Source organism: Eptesicus fuscus, chromosome 15, assembly GCF_027574615.1.
Source record: "Eptesicus fuscus isolate TK198812 chromosome 15, DD_ASM_mEF_20220401, whole genome shotgun sequence".
Taxonomy (NCBI): domain Eukaryota; kingdom Metazoa; phylum Chordata; class Mammalia; order Chiroptera; family Vespertilionidae; genus Eptesicus; species Eptesicus fuscus.
In genome coordinates this window covers 49465568-49487848 of record NC_072487.1, presented here as the reverse complement: position 1 = coordinate 49487848, position 22281 = coordinate 49465568, and the positions used below count along the sequence as shown (strand labels likewise).

General features: G+C 52.4%; 4 protein-coding genes across 16 annotated transcripts in view; 3 read left to right on the top strand and 1 right to left on the bottom strand.

Moving 5' to 3' along the window:
- Positions 1-4543, top strand: part of FAM219A (family with sequence similarity 219 member A) — a 50390-nt gene extending 45847 nt beyond the window's left edge. For 2 of the 4 annotated variants that reach the window (XM_008141971.3, XM_008141968.3), the window contains exons 3-6: positions 53-155; positions 384-464; positions 1106-1160; positions 1727-4543. In XM_008141971.3, coding sequence (XP_008140193.2) covers positions 53-155; positions 384-464; positions 1106-1160; positions 1727-1882 — 395 coding nt within the window. In that variant the 3' untranslated portion in view covers positions 1883-4543. Of the gene's footprint in view, positions 1-52; positions 156-383; positions 465-1105; positions 1161-1723 lie in introns of all 4 variants that reach the window. The other 2 variants (XM_008141970.3, XM_008141967.3) reach the window with 1 other exon arrangement.
- Positions 1-4754, bottom strand: part of DNAI1 (dynein axonemal intermediate chain 1) — a 101122-nt gene extending 96368 nt beyond the window's left edge. The window contains exon 1 of one of the 4 annotated variants that reach the window (XM_054726704.1): positions 4671-4754. The gene's annotated coding sequence lies outside the window, so the exon portion shown is untranslated. Of the gene's footprint in view, positions 1-332; positions 415-4152; positions 4242-4670 lie in introns of those variants that run through there. The other 3 variants (XM_054726703.1, XM_054726705.1, XM_054726706.1) reach the window with 3 other exon arrangements.
- Positions 4755-4960: 206 nt separating this feature from the next.
- On the top strand, positions 4961-14936 carry C15H9orf24 (chromosome 15 C9orf24 homolog). Of its 7 annotated transcripts, XM_054726708.1 has the most exons (8): positions 4983-5064; positions 5162-5237; positions 8743-8887; positions 11469-11584; positions 12528-12603; positions 12845-13079; positions 14254-14340; positions 14781-14936. In XM_054726708.1, exons 1-8 carry the CDS (start codon positions 5045-5047, stop codon positions 14884-14886), a joined length of 861 nt encoding a protein of 286 aa, XP_054582683.1. In that variant the 5' UTR covers positions 4983-5044; the 3' UTR covers positions 14887-14936. The 7 variants fall into 7 exon arrangements, with proteins under 7 accessions (XP_054582682.1, XP_008140195.1, XP_028001982.1 ...); XM_054726707.1 differs by having other exon boundaries at positions 4961-5237; positions 11472-11584; XM_008141973.3 differs by having other exon boundaries at positions 4962-5237; positions 12845-13074.
- A 4476-nt stretch (positions 14937-19412) lies between these two features.
- On the top strand, positions 19413-21992 carry MYORG (myogenesis regulating glycosidase (putative)). Its single transcript, XM_028146178.2, has one exon. It carries the CDS (start codon positions 19779-19781, stop codon positions 21918-21920), a length of 2142 nt encoding a protein of 713 aa, XP_028001979.1. The 5' UTR covers positions 19413-19778; the 3' UTR covers positions 21921-21992.
- The last annotated feature ends 289 nt before the right edge of the window (positions 21993-22281 follow it).

The window sequence follows — 22281 nt, the reverse complement described above, 5'->3', positions numbered from 1 at the left end:
GTAGGGTGGTCCTGGGGGCAGGACACAGCTTCCTTCCCATATTCCCCTGCAGAGAAGCAACGGGAGCTGGCCCGGAAGGGCTCCCTGAAGAACGGAAGTATGGGTAGCCCTGTAATCCAGCAACCCAAGAAGAACAATGTCATGGCCCGGACAAGGTAGACACCCCCACACACACACCCCACCTGGACCCTGCCAGTCAGCATCTGTCCTGAGCCTTTCCCTCTTCCCTCCTTCCTCAGGCCGAGCTCCTCTCTGAGAGCAGAGAATCTCAACAGAATCCAAGGGGGAGGGGGAAGGGAAGTGGTGGGGCAGGGCCCAACACAACTCCTCACCAGGCTTGTATGTTCCCGTTGCCAATCCAATCCCCCAAATTCTCCATCCAGGCTGGTCGTTCCCAATAAAGGCTATTCCTCGCTTGACCAGAGCCCAGATGAGAAGCCACTGGTAGCCCTTGACACTGACAGGTGTGTACGGGGATGTTGGGGCAGCTGGGAAAGCCACAGGAACCTGTGTGAGCATACAGGTGGACTGTACAGGCCACACCTGTTATAGTGTCAGAATTGAGATATTCCTCAGACAGCCAGGAACTCTCCGAGGATGAAGCCCCCAGGGACTGGAATATTTTACCTGGAAGTGGGGAAGAGCAGAGAGAGGAAAATGGGACTGGTACAATCTATTGCTATTCTGGGACAACTGATCCAATGGCTGCCCTGAGAATGGGCACTGATTCAATGCTGAATACCCTGCCCCCTGCAAGGGAGCAGCCCTATGGCTGGGAACACACCTGGCTAGACCTGGACTTTGGGAAAACTCAACAAGCCAGGGTGATTTGAGCCTAGATAAAAAGGGGGAGGGCTGGGGGGAAAGGAATAGCATCTCCACTCAGAGGTTAAGGGTGGCAATTTATTTAGCAAGGTGGGGCTAGGGAACTTGTCTTAAAACTGCATTTGTACAGCAAGCAGTTTTCATTTAGATTGTGCTGTTTATTTGGAAGTGTGGGAGAAGAGTGGGGTATTGACTGGTGGGGGTTAGGGGGGCGGTGCCGGGAGTTTTCTATTTAATTTCCAGGAATCACTTCCCTCTGTCTCCTTTTCTCCATGGCCAGCGATGATGACTTTGACATGTCCAGATATTCCTCTTCTGGCTACTCCTCTGCTGAGGTGAGGCCCCAACCTTCCTACCCTAGACACACCCCTCCAAGCAGGGATGGGCCAATGCCAAATCACACCTGAGGGGTGCTATGGGCAAAGCTAGGCAGAGCCGCTGTGGGGTGGGTCCTAAATGGGGCAGGGCTGAATAAAGGTGAGGCTGTTAGACCTTGGCCTCAATTTAGGGGATCCTGGGATTAGGGGTGGGACTTGAACCCAGGGTTGTCACTTAAATAGAATGCAACGTGAAAAACAGACCACACTTTATGGGGATGTGCCTCAAGTAGGAGCAGGACCCTAATAGAGAGAGGGCCTGAGGTGGGAAGTTACCTGTAGAATGGATAGCGGCGGCGGGGGGGGGGGGGGGGGGGCGGGGGGGCGGTTCTGTCATGGGACAGAGCCTCACAAGGAACTGCCTGTAAAGAAAGTGAGGCCAGAACTGAATTAGGGGTGAAGCCAGGGGTTTCTGGAGAGGCCTGGGATGGGACAGATCTGGGGGAGGCCTGGGGATGTGGTCAGGCTGTGGGTGGTGCCCTGAATCCTTGGAGCCTGACCTCCCTCCCCTTTGTCTACAGCAGATCAACCAAGATTTGAACATCCAGCTGCTGAAGGATGGCTACCGGTTAGATGAGATCCCCGACGACGAGGACCTGGACCTCATTCCCCCCAAGTCCGTGAACCCCACTTGCATGTGCTGCCAGGCCACGTCCTCCACTGCCTGCCACATTCAGTAGTGGGTGGGGCCGCCGCAGCCAATGGAGCCGGGCCACCGGGGTCCAGGTTAGACAGGGCAGGGGCGGACCCCTCCCCAGCTCTTCTGCCAGCCCCCCGGCCCCGCGTCCCCTACAGCCGCCAACCTCGTAAAAGTCATTGCTTCCTCCTATGGTAGGACGTGTACCTCTGTGTGTTCATGGAGCCGGAGAAACCAAAACCGGGTCTCTCTCTACCCCAGAAACTGAGGAGGGGAAGGGGCTGTTTGTTCAGTTACTTGGGGGACTTTGCCCAGCACCTTTTTGCTCTCCCCGAAGCTACACTCCAGTGGGAGAGTGGGGGACTGGACAGCAGGGAGGCCAACAGTAATGAGTGGGAGGGATCACAAAGCCAGGGGCTTGGCCCCACCCCATGAAGCCATGAACCCCCAGCCCAGAAAGGAAAGGGACTCTGAGGTAGAAAGGCCCAGTGGAGTGGGGTAAGGTCTAGGACCTTGGAGCCCCTCCAGCAGCCCCTTGGCCATGTACCTATTTGCATTTCTCCCCTCATCTCCAGATGGGAAGCCTGGCAAAGTTGCCCAGTGGAATGTTGTCCCCTACCTATCGGATCACTGCCTACTTCCTCCTCTTTGCCCCATTCACCCCTTCCTTCCTTCTTCCTTCCTTGTTCTCTGAGTTGAGGGTAAGAGGCCTTAGAGACAGGCCAGAGTTTGGGATGGTTGGGATGGTATGATCTGTCCTCACCTGCCCCTAACCAATGTATCTCTCTGCCAACCCCTACACACACACACACACACACACACACACACACACACACACACACACACACACTCACACTCACACTCACACACAAATGCTTCTGTTCATTGGTCTCTGTCCCAGGCTAGAAGCAGGAGGTAACACTAGCCTCGAATGTCCCATTCCCATCTCACTCCAGCCCAAGATTTCAAGTCCTTCTTCCCAGTAAGAACCTAAGAACTTTCAAGGGAGCAAGCTGAGGAGAATGCTATGGCTGCCTGTGTATGGTAGGGAGAGCGTGATAGGATATGTGTGTGCCTGAGGCTGTCAGGGTGTGTGTCTGTCTCTGTGTGGGCCTGTCTTTTTAGATGGTGAGGAAGTGACTATGTGTTCTGTTAACAGTGTGAGAGGCTTTTCAGCAGTGCAGTGGACTGAGAGCCCTGGCCTGGGACTCAGAGCCTGGTTCTAGCCCCAGCTCTGGCACTGCCCCCGTGGTCTTCAACAAGCCACTGTGTTCCCTGGGTTTCAACTGTCAAATGAGCAGCGTCTGAAAGTTCTGAAGAAACTTTTTCATAGGAATTTCTGTGGAGGTGCATAGGGAGGTCTCTGTGTGTCTCTGAGTACACCTAGGAGGCTTCCTGAGTTGTATGTCTGTGTGAAAAGGAGAAGGGGAAGTTCCTATGGGACCTGTGTATGTTTGAGTGCATGTAGATCTATTTGGGAATACATGTGTGTGTGTCTATGAATGTGTATGTGTGTGAGTATATATTGTGTATGTGGGTGTATGGGGTGTCTATGAGTCAGAATGTATGTACTGCTGTCTCTGCTGCAGTTGCTGGGGTGGGGAAGATGCCAGAGAAGCTGATGATGAAAGTCAGTGTCCTCCCCTGGGACTGGGCAATGTAGACCTGCCCCATGTAAAGAAAAATGAAAGCACAGTTAGCCTAAGACTGTTCTGGTCTATGCCCCAACATCCCCCATATCCCAGGGCCATGGTGTATACTCTCCAGTCTTCCATGCTGCCACCTCACAGCCCATTTCCTGGGAGGTGGAGCTGGAAGAGGGGAGAGGGTAACAGAGAATAAGGCTGCTAGCTTAGGAAGGGTAGTAGCTCTCCCTGTACTACACCCAGGGGCTGCCAGCTCCAACGTGCTAAGGTGAAGCGCTCCAACCCCCAACCTACCCCTACCTCCTCTGGTACAGGGACCCTTGTTAGATGATGAGAAAATGCCAAAGGAGCAAGGACAGAGACAGTATCTTCAGGACCCACAAGGCCCATACCAGCCCCCAACTGTACCCATTTCTCCTACCAAGGTCAGATCCCTACACCCTGTCATCTGGGCCCAGAGCCAACCCTCCTACTACTATCACCACCAACCTGGGTTTCTTGACTCACTCTTCGAGAACATGGGTACTTCCTCTTTTCCAAGTAGGGCCCCACCAAGGCTCATTTAGACTGCTACCTTTGCTGCTGATTTGCTGTGTGACTATAGCCCACTGCTGAACCCCTCTGGCCCTGAGGAACCAGGGAAAAACTCCCTCCCCACAGGACATACCTTGTTTCCTGGCAGGCAAGGACTTCCAACTGAGGCAGTGTACAAGTGGCGGAGAGAGGTAGGAAGCTGGCAGCCAGCACCTCTGGGTCTAGGAAGTGTGTGGTTCCTTCCTCCCCTGTCTGGGAGGATGGAGGGGAGGAATTGAGGCCTTAGCTTGCCCCCTGCCACTCTTCCCCCTTGTAGATACTGCCTTAACACTCCCTCACCCCTCAGCTCTGGCTGCCACCCAGCCAGGTTTCTCCGTGCTCACTAATTTATTTCCAGGAAGGTGTGTGGAAGACATGAGCCGTGTATAATATTTTTTTTAACATTTCCATCGCAGTATTGACCATCATCCTTGATTGTGTATCGTGTAACACAAATAATGATATTAAAGGCATCAAACAAGCCAGCCTCAGCTCCCTACCTGGGGTGTGGGCAAGGGGCAGGTGGGCTGGAAAGGGGAGAGAACGGATCCTCTGAATGCACATTTCACTCTACCTCCACTCGTGGGTTCCCAGGCCAAGCCTGCCACTGACCTGCTGCATCATCCTGGTGAGTCACTTGACCCCTGGGAACCTCCACTTCTCTTCATCCAAGTGAGAAGGTTGGCCTAGAAGATCTCCAGCGGCCCTCTGAACTCTTGGAAACTGGGTTCTTTTGAGAAACTTGAGGGAGGAAAAGGCTGGAGTAGGAAGAGAATTGGACCTCCTCACTTCCTCAGGGCTGGGACTAAGCCAGGTGATATCATAATGGGCAGTGCCCATCCTGGAGGAGGTAGCAGGGTGGGGTAGGAGCAGGAAAGCTGTGAGAGAGGGAAGTTGAGAGTCCTCCCATAGAAGGGGGAAATCACAGCAGCTAAGGGCACCTGCTGGGCTGGAGGTGTGGGCGATCTGGGAGGGGGGGATCACTGATGGTTTGCAGGAGTCCTGGGTAGGTAGAGCCCACCTGGGCATTCCCTAGACCCCACTATGTTCCTCTTCTCCCGAAAGACCAAGACCCCCATCAGCACCTACACTGACTCCTACAGGGCTCCTACCTCCATCAAGAAGGTCTATAACGACCCACCTCTGTGGGCCTGGGAACCCAACAAGTTTGTGACCCGGGTAAGTAGAGGTTGGGGTGGGGGACAGGGGTAGGCTAATGTGTATGGCCATGCATGTCTGGATGACTGGCAGTGTGTGGTTATAGTTATGTTTGTAATTATTTGTAGCGTTGCATGTGTGTTTTTTATTCTTTTGCCTAGGTGTGGAATTTATAATGATATATAAAATGCAAGAGCCCGCTTTCATGGTGCTCTGCTACACCAAGTTAGGAGATGTAAAGAGTTAGATAAGTCAAGAAATAAACAAGACTTTTATGCTATAAAGGAAGTAAACAGGGTAGTGGAAATGGAAAGTAACCAGAGAGAGTTACTCAAATAGAGGTCATAGAATACCTAGATGAGAGCCAGGTGAAGAGCTGAAAGAATAGGGTTCCAGGCAGCATGATCAGAACGTGCAAAGGTCCTGAGACTGCCTTGAGGGATATGCCAGAAAATGTCAAATAGTCATGTTTTTTGTGCATGCATATCAGTCTCCTTGTATCTGTCTGTGCCACTTGCACAAAATGGAGAGATCTGTGAGTCTAATTGTGACTGTCTAAGGGAATTTATCTGTATGCACCACCCAACAAACTTCGTTGGGGATCTACATGTGCCAGGCTGTCTTTCAGGAGCTCTCCGCAAACAAGTGAATAAAGTAGGGTTGTGCTGTGTGGAACATGCCCCAGCAAAGACATGGGCACTGGTCCAAGAGCCGGAAAGAGGAGAGCATTCCTGGGACTTTAGGGCAGGTCTACTAAGAGATTCGGGGGGAGGAGGTTTCCATAGGGCAGCCTGGGGGCAGGGGCCCACCAGGGACTGAGAACTACTAGTGCAGAGGGAGAGGCTAGCCCTATGGTAAGAGAGGAGCCTGCAGACATGAAGGGCCTCCGGCTGTGTTAAGAAATAAGGACATAATGCTCCAGCTTTTTAAATCTGTGAGTGTCATGATTAGATTGTGAGTTATGCCACTCTGGCTACCGTGGCAGGAGATTGAAGGGGTTGGGGCTGAGGGCAGGAAGCAGAGTGAGATGGCAGAGGATGTATGTGGAAGATAAGGATAGACTGTGGCAGAGAAAAGGGGAATTTGTTGCTTAATGCAGAAAATGGGGATAACTCAGAGGCACAAAGAAAAAAGGCCTATAATCTCACTACCCCAAATAACCACTGTTAATTTATTATTATATGCCCATTTAGGAAGCAAATATATTTTATGAAAATTGTATCATATTGTATACTAATATTTTGAATCTTGCTTTTTTTGTATAGCCATATAGCAGGTCATTTTCCTTGTGAAACATAATTTTAATGACTCTATACTATTTTATTTTATGAATGTACCAAGAAGTCATATGTTATTGGAAGTTTAGATTATTTATAAAATTTTGCTAATATTATTCTGTATATATCTATCTTTTTATGCATCAACTGTTCCCTAAAGAGAAATTCCTAGACATGAAATTGTTAGGAGAAAGGACATGCACGTTTAAAAAACATTTGATATATACTTCAAATTTCTATAATAAGGTTTGTAATCATTTACATGCTGACCAGCAAAATATGAGCATGCCTGCCTGCTTTTCCACACTCAATAGAAAAAAATTTTAAGAAATAGATCAACATGTCTTGGTCACCATCCGTATATAAAGAAGAGGGGAGAGATTAGGATGATTCCTGGATTGGGGGCTCTGGCAACTAGAGGAATGGATAGTGCTACAAATTGAGACACACACACACACACACACACACACACACACACAGGATTAATGTATGTATCTCTTCTATGATGAAAAATATTCTCAATGCATGTTTCCAGGTATCCTTTACAATAAGGCCAATCAAATCTGAGCTCAAGAGATATAAGGAAACAAACCACCATGTGACAGTCAGCAGAAACAACCGACTTAAACCTCCAAGGACTTCAGATATTGAAATTAATAGTTAATGAATACAAAATAATTATGAATTTGTAAAATAAAATGTGATATTATTAAAATGAGCAAACAACAGGAGATTGTATTTTTAAAATATCAGACAAATGTAAGAAAAGAACTGAATAGGAATTTTAGAAATGAAAACCATATGTGTTAAAACCAAATATTCATATTGGGATACTGGATGAGTTAAAGAACAGATTAGACACAGCTTAAAAGCCTCACTGGAATGAAAGATAGAAATTTTCCAGAATGCAGCACAGAAAGACAAAGAGATAGGATATATGAAAGAAACATTAAGCAGTATGAAAGATAGGAGAAAATTCACACACATCTACTTGGTGTCCTAAAAAAAAGAGGGGGAAAAAACAGAAAGAATAAGCATTATCTGAAGAGGGAAAAGCTCTGAATTTTCCAGAACTAATGAAAGAAATGAATCCACAGCCACAGAATAAATAGAAGGAATTCCACATTGAGATGCCTCGCAGTGAAACTGCACAACACCCAGACTTGGGTGACATTGCAAATCTGTGGGGGAAGATAGATACTTAATGGGACCACTGGTTATCCATATAGACAAAAATAAAATTGATCCCTAAATCACACCAAACCCCAAAAGCAATACCTCACAGATGATTAAAGGCTTAAGGAAAATAAACTGTGGCTTATATTAGAGGAAAATATATGACATTATCTCCATTATCTTAGAGTGTGGATGGATTTCTTAAACAAATCACAAAAGCACTACATAACAGGTTAATAAATTCAACTATGTTAATATTAAGAACTGTTGATCATCAAAAAAATACCACAGAGAAAAATGAAGATACAACAAGCCAAAAACTGAGAGGAGATATTTGCAACATGTGACTGACAAGGAATTAGTATAAAGAATATATAAAGAATCACAGTTTTCTGAGTTAAAATTAAACACAGGCTGTGTACAATCTGAAGAAAGAGGACAGGAGCTTCCAACTCTGTCCTTCAGAACCACCAAGTCAAAAAAAGGACAGAAAGGAAAACATCAGAAAACCACTCTGTCTGAAGTCAAGTGCCTGGCTCTAAGCCCTAGTCTTAGATGAAAAGAAAGAAGCAAAGGGCAATTCAAATAAGAGAACCATTCAGAGGGGACCAAGGCTGGCGTGGGAATCCTCAGGCACAGGTGGTGGTTTTGAAATCTCGGACTTTTTCTGATTTATTTTTCTTACTTTTGGGGGGAGAGAATATTCAAGTGTTGTCCTGTTTTTTTTTTTTTGTTTGTTTGTTTTTGGGGGGTTTCTTGGTAGAATTTAATTATTTTATACACACATTCACCAAATACCTTGGCATTTCAAACAAAGAATTTTCCGTAGCTTTTTAGTTTGCCTTTTGTTATTTCTAATATATTTTGTCCCTGATACTCATCGTGCATGGCCAAAACTGTTTGGTTTATTAAAATGTAGCAACTTTTCAAAGTAAATAAAATTTTAAAAAGGGAGGCGGTTGGGAGACCCACCTGGGCTGACCTTCTCAATAGTGGCTGGATCTAAGTCCAATGGGACTCCAAAGCTGGAGTCTCTGTGCACTTAGCCATTTCCTCCCTCTCCCCTTGCACAGGGCCTGCCTAAGACTTTTCAGCGCAATGTGGATCAGGAAGCCCTAGAGAAGATGGTTAAATGTGCTGTGCGGGACTACACCTATAAGAGTTCCATACCAGGCCACCCCTACTTGCCTGAGAAATACTGGCTCTCTCGAGAGGAAGGTAGGGCCTCACCCCTTGCCCAACTCTGACCCTATTTAGTGACCCCAACAATGACACTCCATCTGAACCCAACTTAGATCCTGACCTCTACCCCAATCATATATCAGTCCTATCTCCCCCATGACCGGGGCTTCTTCTCTAACTACCCCCACTCCAGCTTGACTCCCAAACCACTTGACCTGACATTAACCTTGGAGGAGATTCAGTCCTGTCTTTTGGGAGCTCCTTGTCTATGCCAAAGAACTGGAACAGGCCTAGCTCTTATCCCCAGAGAGACAGAGGAAGTATTAACCTCCTCCAAACAAATCCAAGTGCCATCTCCTCCCAACTTCTTAGTGACCCTTTTTCATCAAGCTCCCCACCTCTCCTGCATCCCTCTGCCTTACCACACCTTTCCCTTCCACCTGGAAGTCTTTTCCAATCTCTTCCTGCCTAAAAAGTCTCTCTTTCTTCTCCCCTTCACAACCAAGACTTTCAGAAACAGTCTATACTCACTGTTTCTATCTACTTCCTCACTCCTTCTTACACCTTATGAGAAATTACCTTTCTCATTTGATGTTAATGATCTGTTGCTCTGTACATTCCAAAAGAGCAGGGAGTCATGTCTTAATCACAGCTGTGCCCCCTCCACATAAAAAAAAAAAATAGCACCAAGCTGAAACCGGTTTGGCTCAGTGGATAGAGTGTCGGCCTGCGGACTCAAGGGTCCCAGGTTTGATTCCGGTTGAGGGCATGTACCTTGGTTGCGGGCACATCCCCTGTGGGGGGGGGGGTGCAGGAGGCGGCTGATCAATGTTTCTCTCTCATCGATGTTTCTAGCTCTCTATCCCTCTCCCTTCCTCTCTGTAAAAAATCAGTGAAATACATTTTTTTAAAAATAGCACCAAGCTTCATAAGTATTTGTTGAATGAATTGATGACAAATCTTCGTCCAGTTGAAACTGGGCCCAGGTCTGCATCTTCTACACTCAAACATTAAAACTGCTCTTATGTGGTTCTAACTACCACATCCAAGATACTCTTCAATCTTTACCTTATGAGACCCACCTTAGCATTTCACTCTCTGACCACTCTCTACTTCTTGAAACTCCTTCCTTACCCAGCTTCTCTCATGCCTCAACTTCCTGGGTATTTTGTCAACTAGCTCTGGAAAAAATTGGGTCCCTCCGAGTGCTAATCTGAGCCCTCTTCTCTCCTTATTCCTCTTCTGTGACCCTTTCAACATCTTTACTGCCAACTCCAAGTCTTTATTTCTAGCCTCGACCTCTCATCAGAATTCCACTCTCCATCTGACTATGGTCACCTTTACAGGAATGTCCCAAACTCAATATGTCCAACCCACCAACCCAGAACTCCAAATCCCAATACCATGCCGCATACACACACTTGCCCTTTCTCTAGGGCTCCTGCACCTCCTTTCCTGATGTCTCTCATATGTGTTCTTTCAGACTGTTAGGAGAGCGGATCACAGAGGGCCTTGTTGGACAAACTTAGGTGATTAGGTGAATAGGGCTTTGAAAGGTTTTAAGTAGGGAAGTATCTTGGTCAGAATTACAACTGTAAAAAAAGTGCCAGAGCTTTTGTGCAGAGATTGGATTGTGGGATTTCAAAAATGAGGTAGGGAGACCAGTAGGCTAATAAAATAATAGTTTTCTAAGTTCCAAGTATTTACATATATTAATTCATTTCAATCTCAGAACAACCCTATAAAGTAGACAGTACTATTACCCCACTTTAAAATTGAGTAAACAGATACAGTGAAATTAACTCAGTCAAATTAACACACAGCTAATATCTGGCAGAGCTGAGATCTGAAGACAAGCAGCCTGTCTGCAGAGTTCATTCTATTGATCACAACATGGTATGGTCTCTGGGTTAAGGCACTGCAGAGACACCGAGAGATCATGGGAGACTGGAAGAGGGGATAGATTCAAGTGGTTTTAAGGAAGCAGAATAAGCAAACTTGGGAAACTAAACGTGGAAGATGAGAGGGAGCAATTGGAGAGAGGCCCAGTTTCCAGATTGGCTCATTCCGAAAGGGTTGTGCCAAGATAAAAAGCAATCAGCTCAAAGCACCCAGACCCACGTAGAAGCAAGCGTGAGGTAGAAAATGGGCTGCAGCCCTAGCTGGTTTGGCTCAGTGGATAGAACATTGGCCCGTGGACTAAAGTGTCCCCGGTTTGATTCCAGTCAAGGGTCAAGGGCATGTACATGGGTTGCAGGCTCAACCCAGGTTGGAGCACATGCAGGAGGCAACCAATTGATGTGTTTCTCTCACCACAATGATGGTTCCTGTCTCTGTGTCTCTCCCCCTCCCTTCCATTCTCTCTTTTAAAAAAATCAATGGAAAAATATCCTTAGGTGATTAACAAAAAAAAATTAATTAATTAAAATAAAGAAAATGGGATGTATCTCAGTGTCTAAGACAATTATGGGGCCAGGCTGGGCTTTGCCTGGCCTGAGGGAAATCAGGGAGAATCCAGTTTTGTGCTGGGGATCAAAGGAGAAACATTTAGGAAGTCTGGGATCCTGGGGTAGAATGAGGAGTAACACTGTCTTACGTCTCCACCCTTATAATCCAGCAGACAAATGCAACCCCAACTATTTGTGTAGTGACTGGGGTAACTCATGGAGAATGGGGCCTTACTGCTGCACTGGCTGGAACAAGTGTACCACATGCCTTCCCCGGCTGCCTAAGGTATCTACTGGGCTCAGCACACATGGTGTCTGGGCACACGCACCTCCACCTCCCAAACCACAGTGACATGTTTCACATTGATTACTCATCCCTTTCCCATCAGCACTGCTCCAGGTCTCTCTCCCGTCCATGAAATTGTGAAACTAGGGTTTGTATTTTCCAGGAGACAAAGGAACCCAGGAGTGGAGCTGTGCTAGGTTCACTGGGTCCCAATTTCTGCCTGGGTTCTATGGGGATAGGCTAGTGTGCACTCCTTGACACTATACTCCGGAAGCTTGCTGCTTGGCTCCTCCCACTCGTCTGGCCAAGGAGGCAGTGTTAGGGTGTCTACCTGCTCTCCTCTGCCCTCCTTTGTGATGTCAGCAATGACAAAAGGAGGGAAAATAAGGCCCCTCAGAGGCAATGCAGATAAACATAGGGGAGTGACCCCAGGAGAGAAGGAGGAGTCCACGGCAGCCCCGGGTCTGAGGGAGCGTGGGAGACTCTGAGGCCTCTGAGGCTCTCGCTGTAGGCTGATGGCTGACCTTGGGTTGACTGAACCCTTTTGAATCAGAACTTCCTCGAGAAGCAGAACTTTTCACAAATCCCCAGGGGATTCTCATGGGCAGGCAATATTGAAAACACCCTGTTAGAGAGACGCAGAGACATAGCTAGACAGCGTCAGCTAGACAAAAAGGGGTAAAATCAAAGGCAAACGCTGAGGTAGGGTTGTCAGACGCTCAGGTGCCTACCCGGTCCAACTAGTTTCCTTCCTTCCTCCCTCTCCTTCCCAGGTAGCGGAGTAAAGGCGAAGCCCGGTGACAACTCCAAACAGGGCGGGGCAGAGAGGGGAGCGTCTGGAGGGCGGGATTAGGCGGGGCCTGGGACTGGCCTGGGGTGCTGGGAGGGAGGACCCCAAAAGGGGGTCCTTCCAGGTCAGAGCTTGAGTGTGTGCCATTTCCAGGAAGCCGGGATGGAGACAGCAGTTCGAGGAATGCCCTTGGAGTACCCTCCTAAGCCGGAGCGACTCAATGCCTATGGTAACGGAGGGGGGGTGGGGGCGGATGGGAAGGGAGAGGAGAGGAGGGGGGACGGGTATCAGGAGGCCATAAAGAGTGGGATGGGGACCTGTGGGACGAGGTGGGGGCCGAAGGCCCTGGAGAGGGTGTAACCCTGTCTCTGTCTGTCCCTATTTTTGTCTCTCTCTATCTCTGACCCTGTCTCTTCCCATTCTTGTGACTCTCTGTCTGGGTCTCCCGGGCTGGGGACCTGCGGACCCAGAGCGCGAGGTGGTGGTGAACATGCTGAACTCGCTGTCACGGTACCAGACGCTGCCGCAGATCACGCCCCGGTGCGGGTGCGTGGACCCGCTGCCGGGCCGCCTGCCTTTCCAGGGCTATGAAAGCCCTTGCTCGGGCCGCCACTACTGCCTGCGCGGGATCGACTACTGCGTCACCGGGGCACCGTGCACGGAACGCCGCCTGCAGCCTTTGTGCCCCATGCAGCCCACTGTAAGGTTCGCAGGGCCCCGCCCAGTTCAGCCGGGCCCCGCCCCCAAACCAGCCGGTCCCGCGTCCAGCCCTCCCCGCGCGGCCAGCGCTCCGTCCCGAGCCCCTTCCAGCCTCCGCCTCTGCGCCAGGCCCCGCCCCCTCCAGCCCGCTCCGCCGCCCAGCTAGACCCCGCCCAGGCCCGCCCTCGGGCCCCTAGGCTGGAACCGACCGCCGAAGCGGCAGAACCTGCGCGAAGATTCCCCCGAGGTTCCGATCCTGTCCCTCCGGAACTGTGACCGAGGTCACCCTAGCTCCTGTATCTGTTCTGGAGGGTTCTGTTAAGAACACCCCCGCACACCAGTCGCATCCCCTTCCCATGCCCGCCAGCCCCACTCCCTACCTGGACACCCGCTCCTGGGGACGTGTTCTCAGAAGTGTCCTCTATTCCTGGGCCTCGGGTCATCGTCAGTAATGGGCAGGGTTATTGCTGAGTGCTCAATGGGCGAGGCAATGGTGACCGGGCGACCAGGAGGACCCTGGCCGCCTCGGAGCCCTGCACCGCCTCCGGAGGTAGACAACCTTGTCTGTCCCTGCAGAGTAAACTGAGGCCCGAGCGCTCAGCCGCAGCCCAGACTGTAGTGCAGTCTTCTCTCCGCACCGGGCGGCCGACAGGGCGGGCTGAACCTGGGAGAACGCCAATGTCCCCATCCGTCTCAAGAGCTGTGCAGGGGGTGCTCTGCACCCTGTCCCTAAGCCCCTGGTGATCCCCTCCGCCCCTCCCTTGACAGAGAGACTGATTCCTTGAGTGAGACTGGGTCCTATCCCTTACAAGGGAATGGGGGGAGAGAGCAAGTTCCTGAGGCTCAGAAACACCACTCCCTGGATCGATAGTGTGGAACAATTGCCGTCCCATGGCGAGGACCCCGGGACTCCCAGGCCCGACCCTCGCTAGAGTCCAGGTGCTTCCCTCCACGGCGCAACTAGGCTGCAGAAACGAGGCCTTTACAGGGAGGGGACTTTCGGGGGGCTTCCCAGAGGCGATGCTCCGACGGTGTCTTGAAGGGCCAGGAGACCTGAGGGGAGGATCTCCGAGCCGTAGGACTGACACCCGAGGCGTCGACCAGAGTCCCGGTCTGGGCTTGGGGGTTAGGGGAAAATCAAAAGGCCCAACCTCTCCCTGCCGGCCGCTTCCTCCTCCAGGAGTGTGTCGCCCTGCGAGCACCGGCCCGGGATGCACTGTGCTGTAATAGCTCCCCGGCGGCCGTACTACCCTTGTCCCAACCTTAGGTAAGTCTGGCGCGGTGGAGAACCCGGGGCGAGCGGGGGTGTGGGGGTGTGGGGGGGGAGTTGGGGGTGGATACTGTCCGCTGCGATGCACTGACTGAAAGATGCCACCAGGAGGCGCTAGTGCCATGGGGAAGTCAGGACTAGCAAGGAGATGGAGGACTCCATGAAGGCGTGGAGGCCAGCACGGAGGGGTTACAGATTGGCAGGGGGTGGGCATAGAGTCAAGATTTTCAGCGTATTAGGTTCAGGGATTGAAGTAGAGGGTAAAATGTCAATGTTAGGGACTGGGTATTGGAAATAAAAAATTTGACCATAGAACCTGAGGTCAGTGTTGGAGCCTAGGGTCAGGATTAGGGGCAAAATGTTGGGATAAGGTTAGCATTGAGAATTGGAATCAGACGGATAAGGGTCCGAAAGGGCTGGCCCATCTCTTCCCACAGGTGGGACACAAGTCACTTTAAGAAGACTGGTGGCTACCAGAGAAACAACTATGTTGTCCACCCTGAGTTTTTGTCCGAGAATTACCCTGGCTACCCCTACTGGTAGAGCGGGGACCAGGCCAAGGGAGCTGAGCAATAAATAAACTTTTCACCCCATAGGCTGCCTTTGACATTTCCACATATTCCTCTGCCTCCTGTGTCCTCATCCAGCAAGATCTGGCAATGAGGAACCAGTTACTCAGGCCTCTGCCAAGTCCCCCATGCTAAGATGCAGTTTCTCAGAGCCAACCCGCCCTGAGCCCTCCCCACTCCCATTACCTCAGCATTGCCCTCCTGACATAAAAGTAGCCCTAGGTCCACCTGGTGTCCTCCTCCCCTCCACCCCAGAGTCCAAACAAATGGGTCCACCTAGTCATGCAGAAAGGGCCCTCCAGCTAACATTCCTCTAGTATCTCCTAAACTTAGATGCTTCTCACCCCAGAATCCTCCATTCTGCAGTCAGAGCCCTGTCCCTATACCCAAAGCTCTTGATCTCTACTCCGGGAGTCTCCATCACAGCCTATGTTCTTACTGTCCTTTCCAACCCAAGTGAAGGGGCCCAAAACAATTTTGGAGGGTTTTATGACCAAGGAAGTTCAAATTACAAAACAAAGCCCTGCTTTTATGTCCCTCGGGGAGCAAGGAGTGGGGTGTTCTGGAATCTCTGGGATCTTCAGTATTTTGCACCCCATTCCTCCCTGGGGCAGGGGTATAGCGGGACACGCTCACTTCCTCGTAGTACAGACATCTCCAACGCCTGTCACTGGGGAGTGGGGGGTGCGGGGACGCTGCAAAATACTCCGGGGGAAGCCAGTCTTCTAGGTCCCTGACCTCCATGCTGTAGGTCTGGACTGGTGGGAACCGACAACTTGGGCCTCCCTGCTGGTGAAACCAAGGTCCCTCCGTGGAGTCCTTGATTGGATCCGCCTTATATGGGGCCGCTGAGATTCTCCAGGAATTCCGTTACCATTTTCCCATATATGAAACTTTTTTTTCCCATATGGGAGAGCTGGTAAGAGCGTTATACCGAGACCACCTCCACTTGCCCAAATCTGGAGGGGAACGAATCCCTCATACACATCCCAAATTTAGCTTGGAGGTGAAAGAAGCCTAACATTCTTCAGCTGCTCCTTCCTCCAAACCTACATTTCCCTGCAGACCTGGAGCAGACCCTCCCTCCTTTCTCCCCCTTCCCCCCCCCCCCCCCCCCCCCCCCGCAAGCGGGTAAGCAACGCCCCAGTGGGGCGGGCCTGCAGGCGAGGGCGGAGCCGGGAGGCACTGGGCTTGCTGCTGGCCTGAGATGCCGGGAGCTGAGCCCAGAGGAGTAGGAGGAAGGTAGGGGCTAAGGAGCGGGGCGTCAAGTCCGCGTGACGATGCGGGAGGAGGGGTCCGGCGTCTGGGGCGGGGCTGGACTCCTAGGCCCTGGGCGAGACCAAGAGACCTGGGCGTGGCCAGACAGCCAGAGGGCGGGGCCTCAGCTGTCCCCTAACTGGGCGGCGCTCCGCTTTGCGCGGTGGCAGCTCAACTCTGGCTAGCGTGGAGATCTGCAGGAGCCTACCTTCACCCCCACTTTTGGGGTCACTGCCGTGAGTGAGCCCAGGGGGAGGGCCTTGGGGAGGGCGGGTTCTGAGGAAGCACACTTAACTTTTGCTCCTATTGCTGAGTGAGTGAGGAGAGTCTGGACACCTGAGTCGCCTTGGTTTCCAGTGGGAGACAGGCCCCTTGACCTCAGTCTGTCCCTTTGGACTTTGCAGCTGTTGGGCGGGTCACTGAGGGTGGGGGTGGAGCATTCCAGGCTGTAGGCCCGGTCACTCGATCTCCCGGATCCCTCCGCTGCTGAGCAGGGAAATGGGCCGGATCGAGTTGCCTTTGACATTTCCACATATTCCCCTGGGAACTGTGTTGGAGAGAAACGAATCCACTTGGAGTGGCCTCCCCTCAAATGGGCCTGTCGGGTGGTCCTCCTCATACCCGACTAGGGGCTGGCAGCCAAGATTGAGGTTGACCCTAGCCAAGTGGGGAGAAGTCTTGGCTAGGGACAAACCCACCTGCCAACATTAGCCTGTGGTTGGTCTGGCGGTGGAGGCAGCAGATTACAGGAGTCTGTATCGCCACCGGTAACACTGGAATCACTGTTCTTCCCCCATAGCCCCGGTACCAGATGCTATTAAAATTGCCCCTTTCCCACCCTCAAGAATCCTTCCTGGAGCAAGCAGCAGCAGCAGCCCTTGGGAAAACAGGCCTCACCGTGCCCACACCCACTTGATAGAAGCCTGTCCCAGCCTCTTGACCACAAAGCTCCTTTCCTCTGCTGCCTTCAGCCTGTCAGACCATTATGTCCTGTCTCCTAAAACTGAGGCTGTGGAGGATTAAGTTGACTTTTTGGATTGAGGCAACCTACTGGGGTGACTTCAGACAAATTCCTTTTTTTTTTCTGATTTGGCCACTGTTTCCTCATATGTACAACGGGCACTGTAGCTATGCCTCTTTTTTGGCATTACTGTTAGGGTGGGTGCTCTGCTGGCATTTGGGAGACCAGCACAGGGCCTGCATGGAGTGGGTGCTCAGGCCTGTAGGCTCCTGTCCTTCATCAAAGGACCTCCAAATCCTAGGAAGTTATGCTTCTCAGAAATTAAGTGTTGGAAAAGGCTTCTAAGGTCACTTTGGTGGCCTCGCCATGCCTCCAGGGGTCATGAAATGGTCTGATTTAATATGAAAGTTTTGAGAATGAGGGGGCCCTATCCAGCTGTGGACCTTTCCCTTTTATTTCCTTAGTGCCCAGAATGGGGCCTTGAATGAATGAATGAATGAATGAATGAATATAAATATATAGCAGCTCTGGCCTGGGCCACCTAAGACCTCCTTTGGGTTTTGTTTAGCTTGAGGTCATCAGCAAAAGGTTACTGCCTGCATTTCTCAGGAGAACTTCTCTAATTTGTACCTACAGGAAAGGGAATCCATACTGGGGTGGGGGGTTTGAAAGCTAAGTTAGGGGGGCTGAGAGGAAGGGAATAAGAGGCTCTTCCAGACCAGCCAGAACCAACTAGCTTAGGGCATTGGGGGGCAGAGAGCACAGAGAATGAGGCCCTGAGACAGCACAGTGGGGAGGGGCTGTATATTGAAATCTGGGATCAAAGTTCTGATCTGTAGCTGGCAGTCTCTTCAAGAGAGTGGTGCGGGTGGTAAAGGTCCTGAACAGTTCTGACATCTCCTGGGGGACTTAGAAACAGACACTGGCATCTGGGAGGAGACTAATTACTGTTTGCCAGTCTCCCTCTCTCCTTTCCCCTCGCTGGTGCAGCTGGCTGGCTGGCAGTGTGTATGTCTGTGTATGCACCTGGCTAGGGCTATTTCTTTGTTGGACTTTGTCCTGAGGGCTAAATCAGGAAGAGTCAGTGGCCTTGAGCAGCAGATTGCAACACACACCTCCCCCCAAGTCTACGTTTCCCAGTCATATCTGGGCGTTTAGCATACAGTGTGTGAGAGTATATGTGTGTAGTTGGGGAGGGGGGCGCATCTGATCCCTGGAGAGCTGGTAGGTTGGGGAGAGAGATGTTGGCCCACAGTGGATCTGTGAAATCTCCTAAAGCAGGTGGCCTGAGGGATTTAGGTTGGAGGAAAAATGAGCTTGGTAGTCATAAGACAGGCCTGGCTGGACACGGAATCAAAAAGGCAGATGAGACCATATCAATGCCTTGAACCTCAGTTGCAAAATTTGTGCTTCTGAACTTCATCCCAGGGGTCATGAGAAGCTCTGTAAACTAGGAGGAGATGTGGTCGGATAAGTTGGGTTTTTTTTTTAATCCTCACGCAATGACGTGCTTCTATTGATTTTGGAGAGAGAGAGGAAGGCAGAGGGAGAGAGAGAGAGAAACATCAATGTGAGAATGAAACATCAATGGGTTGCCTCCTGCATGTGCCCTGAATCCACCCTGACTGGGATTCCAACCCACGACCTTCTTGTGCACTGGACGACACCCCAACCAACTGAACCACACCTTCGGAAGGATCGCTATGGTTGCTATAAGCAGAAGGCATTGGGGGAAAGAAATTAGGGCATGGAGGTCTATAGGGGAAGTATTGCAATAATACCAGGTACAGGGGAGAAGAGACAGTGTCCAAAACTAGGGCAGGGGCATTGGGATAGTGGCTGAGTGGCCGAGACAAAGCTAGGTGGCAGCTGGCCAAAGCTGTGGTGCTGGGAGCAGAGCAGGGAGGTGGGCAGGGAAATGGGTTGGTGAACAATGGCTGAAAGCAGAGTAGAATTTGAGGACAAAGACGGGAAGATCTGAGAAGCCAGCCACCAGGCTCCTGACCCCAGCCCTAATGTCTGAACCCAACCCTGCCTCCCTCCAAACCAAGCCCTAGGACAGAACTAATCTCCAGATTCAATCTGGCTTCTGATTAAATTCCATGCCTGAGCTGTTTCTTTCTTCTTGCTCTCTCCTCTCCCCTTCTGGGGACAAGGAAACTCATCCTACTGCCCTATGATGCCTCCCCTCTCCCACCATGGCACATCTCTGGGGAACCATTCCTCTCCAGATCCCTCCCCTTCCCTTCAGCTTGAACTGCTCCCATGTGTGATCCCATGAAGTCTGATAGTCTGTGATCTGGACTTCTCCCTGACCCTGTGTGGGTTTGTTTCTTCCCCACAAAGATGGGATGCATGCCATCTGCCCCTCCCCATTCAGAGTCGTGACTAATGTCGACAAACATTAGGGCCCTTGAGAAAGGGTAAGATACAAATTGTCCTCGTCTCACCTTTGCCATTTCTTAAACCCTTATGTCCCCGAATGCACCTTTCCAAAGTGTACACCTCTTCTTTCTTGCTGCAGCAAATGGAAATACTATGGCGTGAGAAGGTCCATTCCGCCTCTCCCCCTTCCAGACTCTGGCAGGCCAGGTTCAGATGGGCTTTGTCAGGTGCCCACTGCCCGCTCCTTCCTTAACTGAGGGCTGATGCCCCAAAATCTGGAGAAGAGCCAGGCCTACCCCCGCCGACGCCCTGGGCGCCACACAGGCCTTAAGAGCCCCGAGGCTGCCTCAGCCACAGCCATGTACACCTTCCTGCCTGACAACTTCTCGCCTGTGAAGCCCAAAGCATCCAAAGAGGTGAAGCCGCTGCTGGGCTCGGCAGTGCTGGGGCTGCTGCTGGTGTTGGCCGCGGTGGTAGCCTGGTGCTACTACAGCGCCTCCCTGCGCAAGGCTGAACGTCTGCGCGTGGAGCAGCTGGACCTTAAACTTGGAGGTTTCTCCATCCGCAACCAGAAGGGCGAGCAGGTCTTCCGCCTGGCCTTCCGCTCCGGTGCATTGGACCTGGACTCCTGCAGCCGCGATGGCGCCCTGCTGGGCTGCTCTCGCACGGCGGATGGGCGCCCGCTACACTTCTTCATCCAGACGGTGCGACCCAAGGACACCGTCATGTGCTACCGCGTGCGCTGGGAGGAGGCGGAGCCGGGGCTCGCCGTGGAGCACGCCATGTTCCTGGGGGACGGGGAGGCGCACTGGTACGGCGGCGCCGAGATGAGGACCCAGCACTGGCCCATCCGGCTGGAAGGCCAGCAGGAGCCGCAGCCCTTCGTCACCAGCGACGTCTACTCCTCGGACGCAGCGTTCGGAGGCATCCTCGAGCGCTACTGGCTTTCGTCGCGCGCGGCCGCCATCAAGGTCAACGACTCGGTGCCCTTCCACCTGGGCTGGAACGGCACGGAGCGCTCGCTGCGGCTGCAGGCTCGCTACAGCAACACGCCCTACAAGCCGCCCGCCGGCCTTCCCGCGGCTCCCGAGCTCAGCTACCGGGTGTGCGTCGGCTCCGATATCACCTCCATCCACAAGTACATGGTCCGGCGCTATTTCAATAAGCCGTCGAGGGTGCCGGCGCCCGAGACCTTCCGGGACCCCATCTGGTCCACGTGGGTGCTGTACGGGCGTGCGGTGGACCAGGACAAGGTGCAGCGCTTTGCCCAGCAGATCCGACAGCACCGCTTCAACAGCAGCCACCTGGAAATCGACGACATGTACACGCGCGCCTACGGCGACTTCCACTTCGACGAGGTCAAGTTCCCCAACGCCAGTGACATGTTCCGCCGCCTGCGCGACGCCGGGTTTCAGGTCACGCTCTGGGTGCACCCATTTGTCAACTACAACTCGTCCTCCTTCGGCGAGGGCGTGGAGCGGGAGCTGTTCGTGCGCGAACCCACGGGCCGGCTGCCGGCGCTGGTGCGCTGGTGGAACGGCATCGGCGCCGTGCTGGACTTCACGCGCCCCGAGGCCCGCGACTGGTTCCAGGGGCACCTGCGGCGGTTGCGCTCGCACTACGAGGTCGCCTCCTTCAAGTTTGACGCGGGCGAAGTCAGCTACTTGCCGCGGGACTTCAGCACCTACAGGTCGCTGCCGGACCCCAACATTTGGAGCCGGCGCTACACGGAGATGGCGCTCCCCTTCTTCTCCCTGGCGGAGGTGCGCGTCGGCTACCAGTCGCAGAACATCTCGTGCTTCTTCCGCCTGGTGGACCGGGACTCCGTGTGGGGCTACGACCTGGGGCTGCGCTCGCTCATCCCGGCCGTGCTCACCGTCAGCATGCTGGGCTACCCGTTCATCCTGCCGGACATGGTGGGTGGCAACGTGGTGCCGGAGCGCACGGCGGGCGGCGGCAAGGTGCCGGACCGCGAGCTCTACGTGCGCTGGCTGGAGGTGGCCGCCTTCATGCCCGCTATGCAATTTTCGGTCCCTCCCTGGCAATACGACGCCGAGGTGGTGGCCATCGCGCACAAGTTCACCGCCCTGAGGGCCTCGCTCGTGGCCCCGCTGTTGCTGGAGCTGGCCGGTGAGGTCACGGACACGGGCGACCCCATTGTGCGCCCCCTCTGGTGGATCGCGCCGGGCGATGAGACGGCTCACCGCATCGACTCGCAGTTCCTCATCGGGGACACGCTGCTGGTGGCACCAGTGTTGGAGCCTGGCAAGCAAGAACGTGACGTCTATCTGCCCGCGGGCAAGTGGCGCAGCTACAAGGGTGAGCTTTTTGACAAGACCCCAGTGCTGCTCACCGATTATCCCGTCGACCTGGATGAGATAGCCTACTTCATCTGGGCCTCCTGACCCAGCCCAGAACCCCAGGACCCCACAGCTCTAACCCGTCTTTATGCAGGCCTTTTACCCTCCGTCACAACCACCCCGGGTATCCCCAGGAAGTCCCCACCTCTGTTCCACCCACTCCTGCAGGACCAGAGGAGGGGCACGGAAGCAACCTCCCACTCCTGCGCACAATCCTAACAACCCCCTTCCCTCCACTCACCCTTGTCTACAGAAACCTCCACTCACCCTTGTCTATGGAAACCTTCCTCTGGGGTGGGGGGGTGTGAGCTCCGAGAGAAAAGGTCAGTTCCTGTTACACATGGTTGGATTTTTAAAAGCACAAAGAAAAACCTCACTCTACATTCTGGCCTGAGTGGCCATCTTA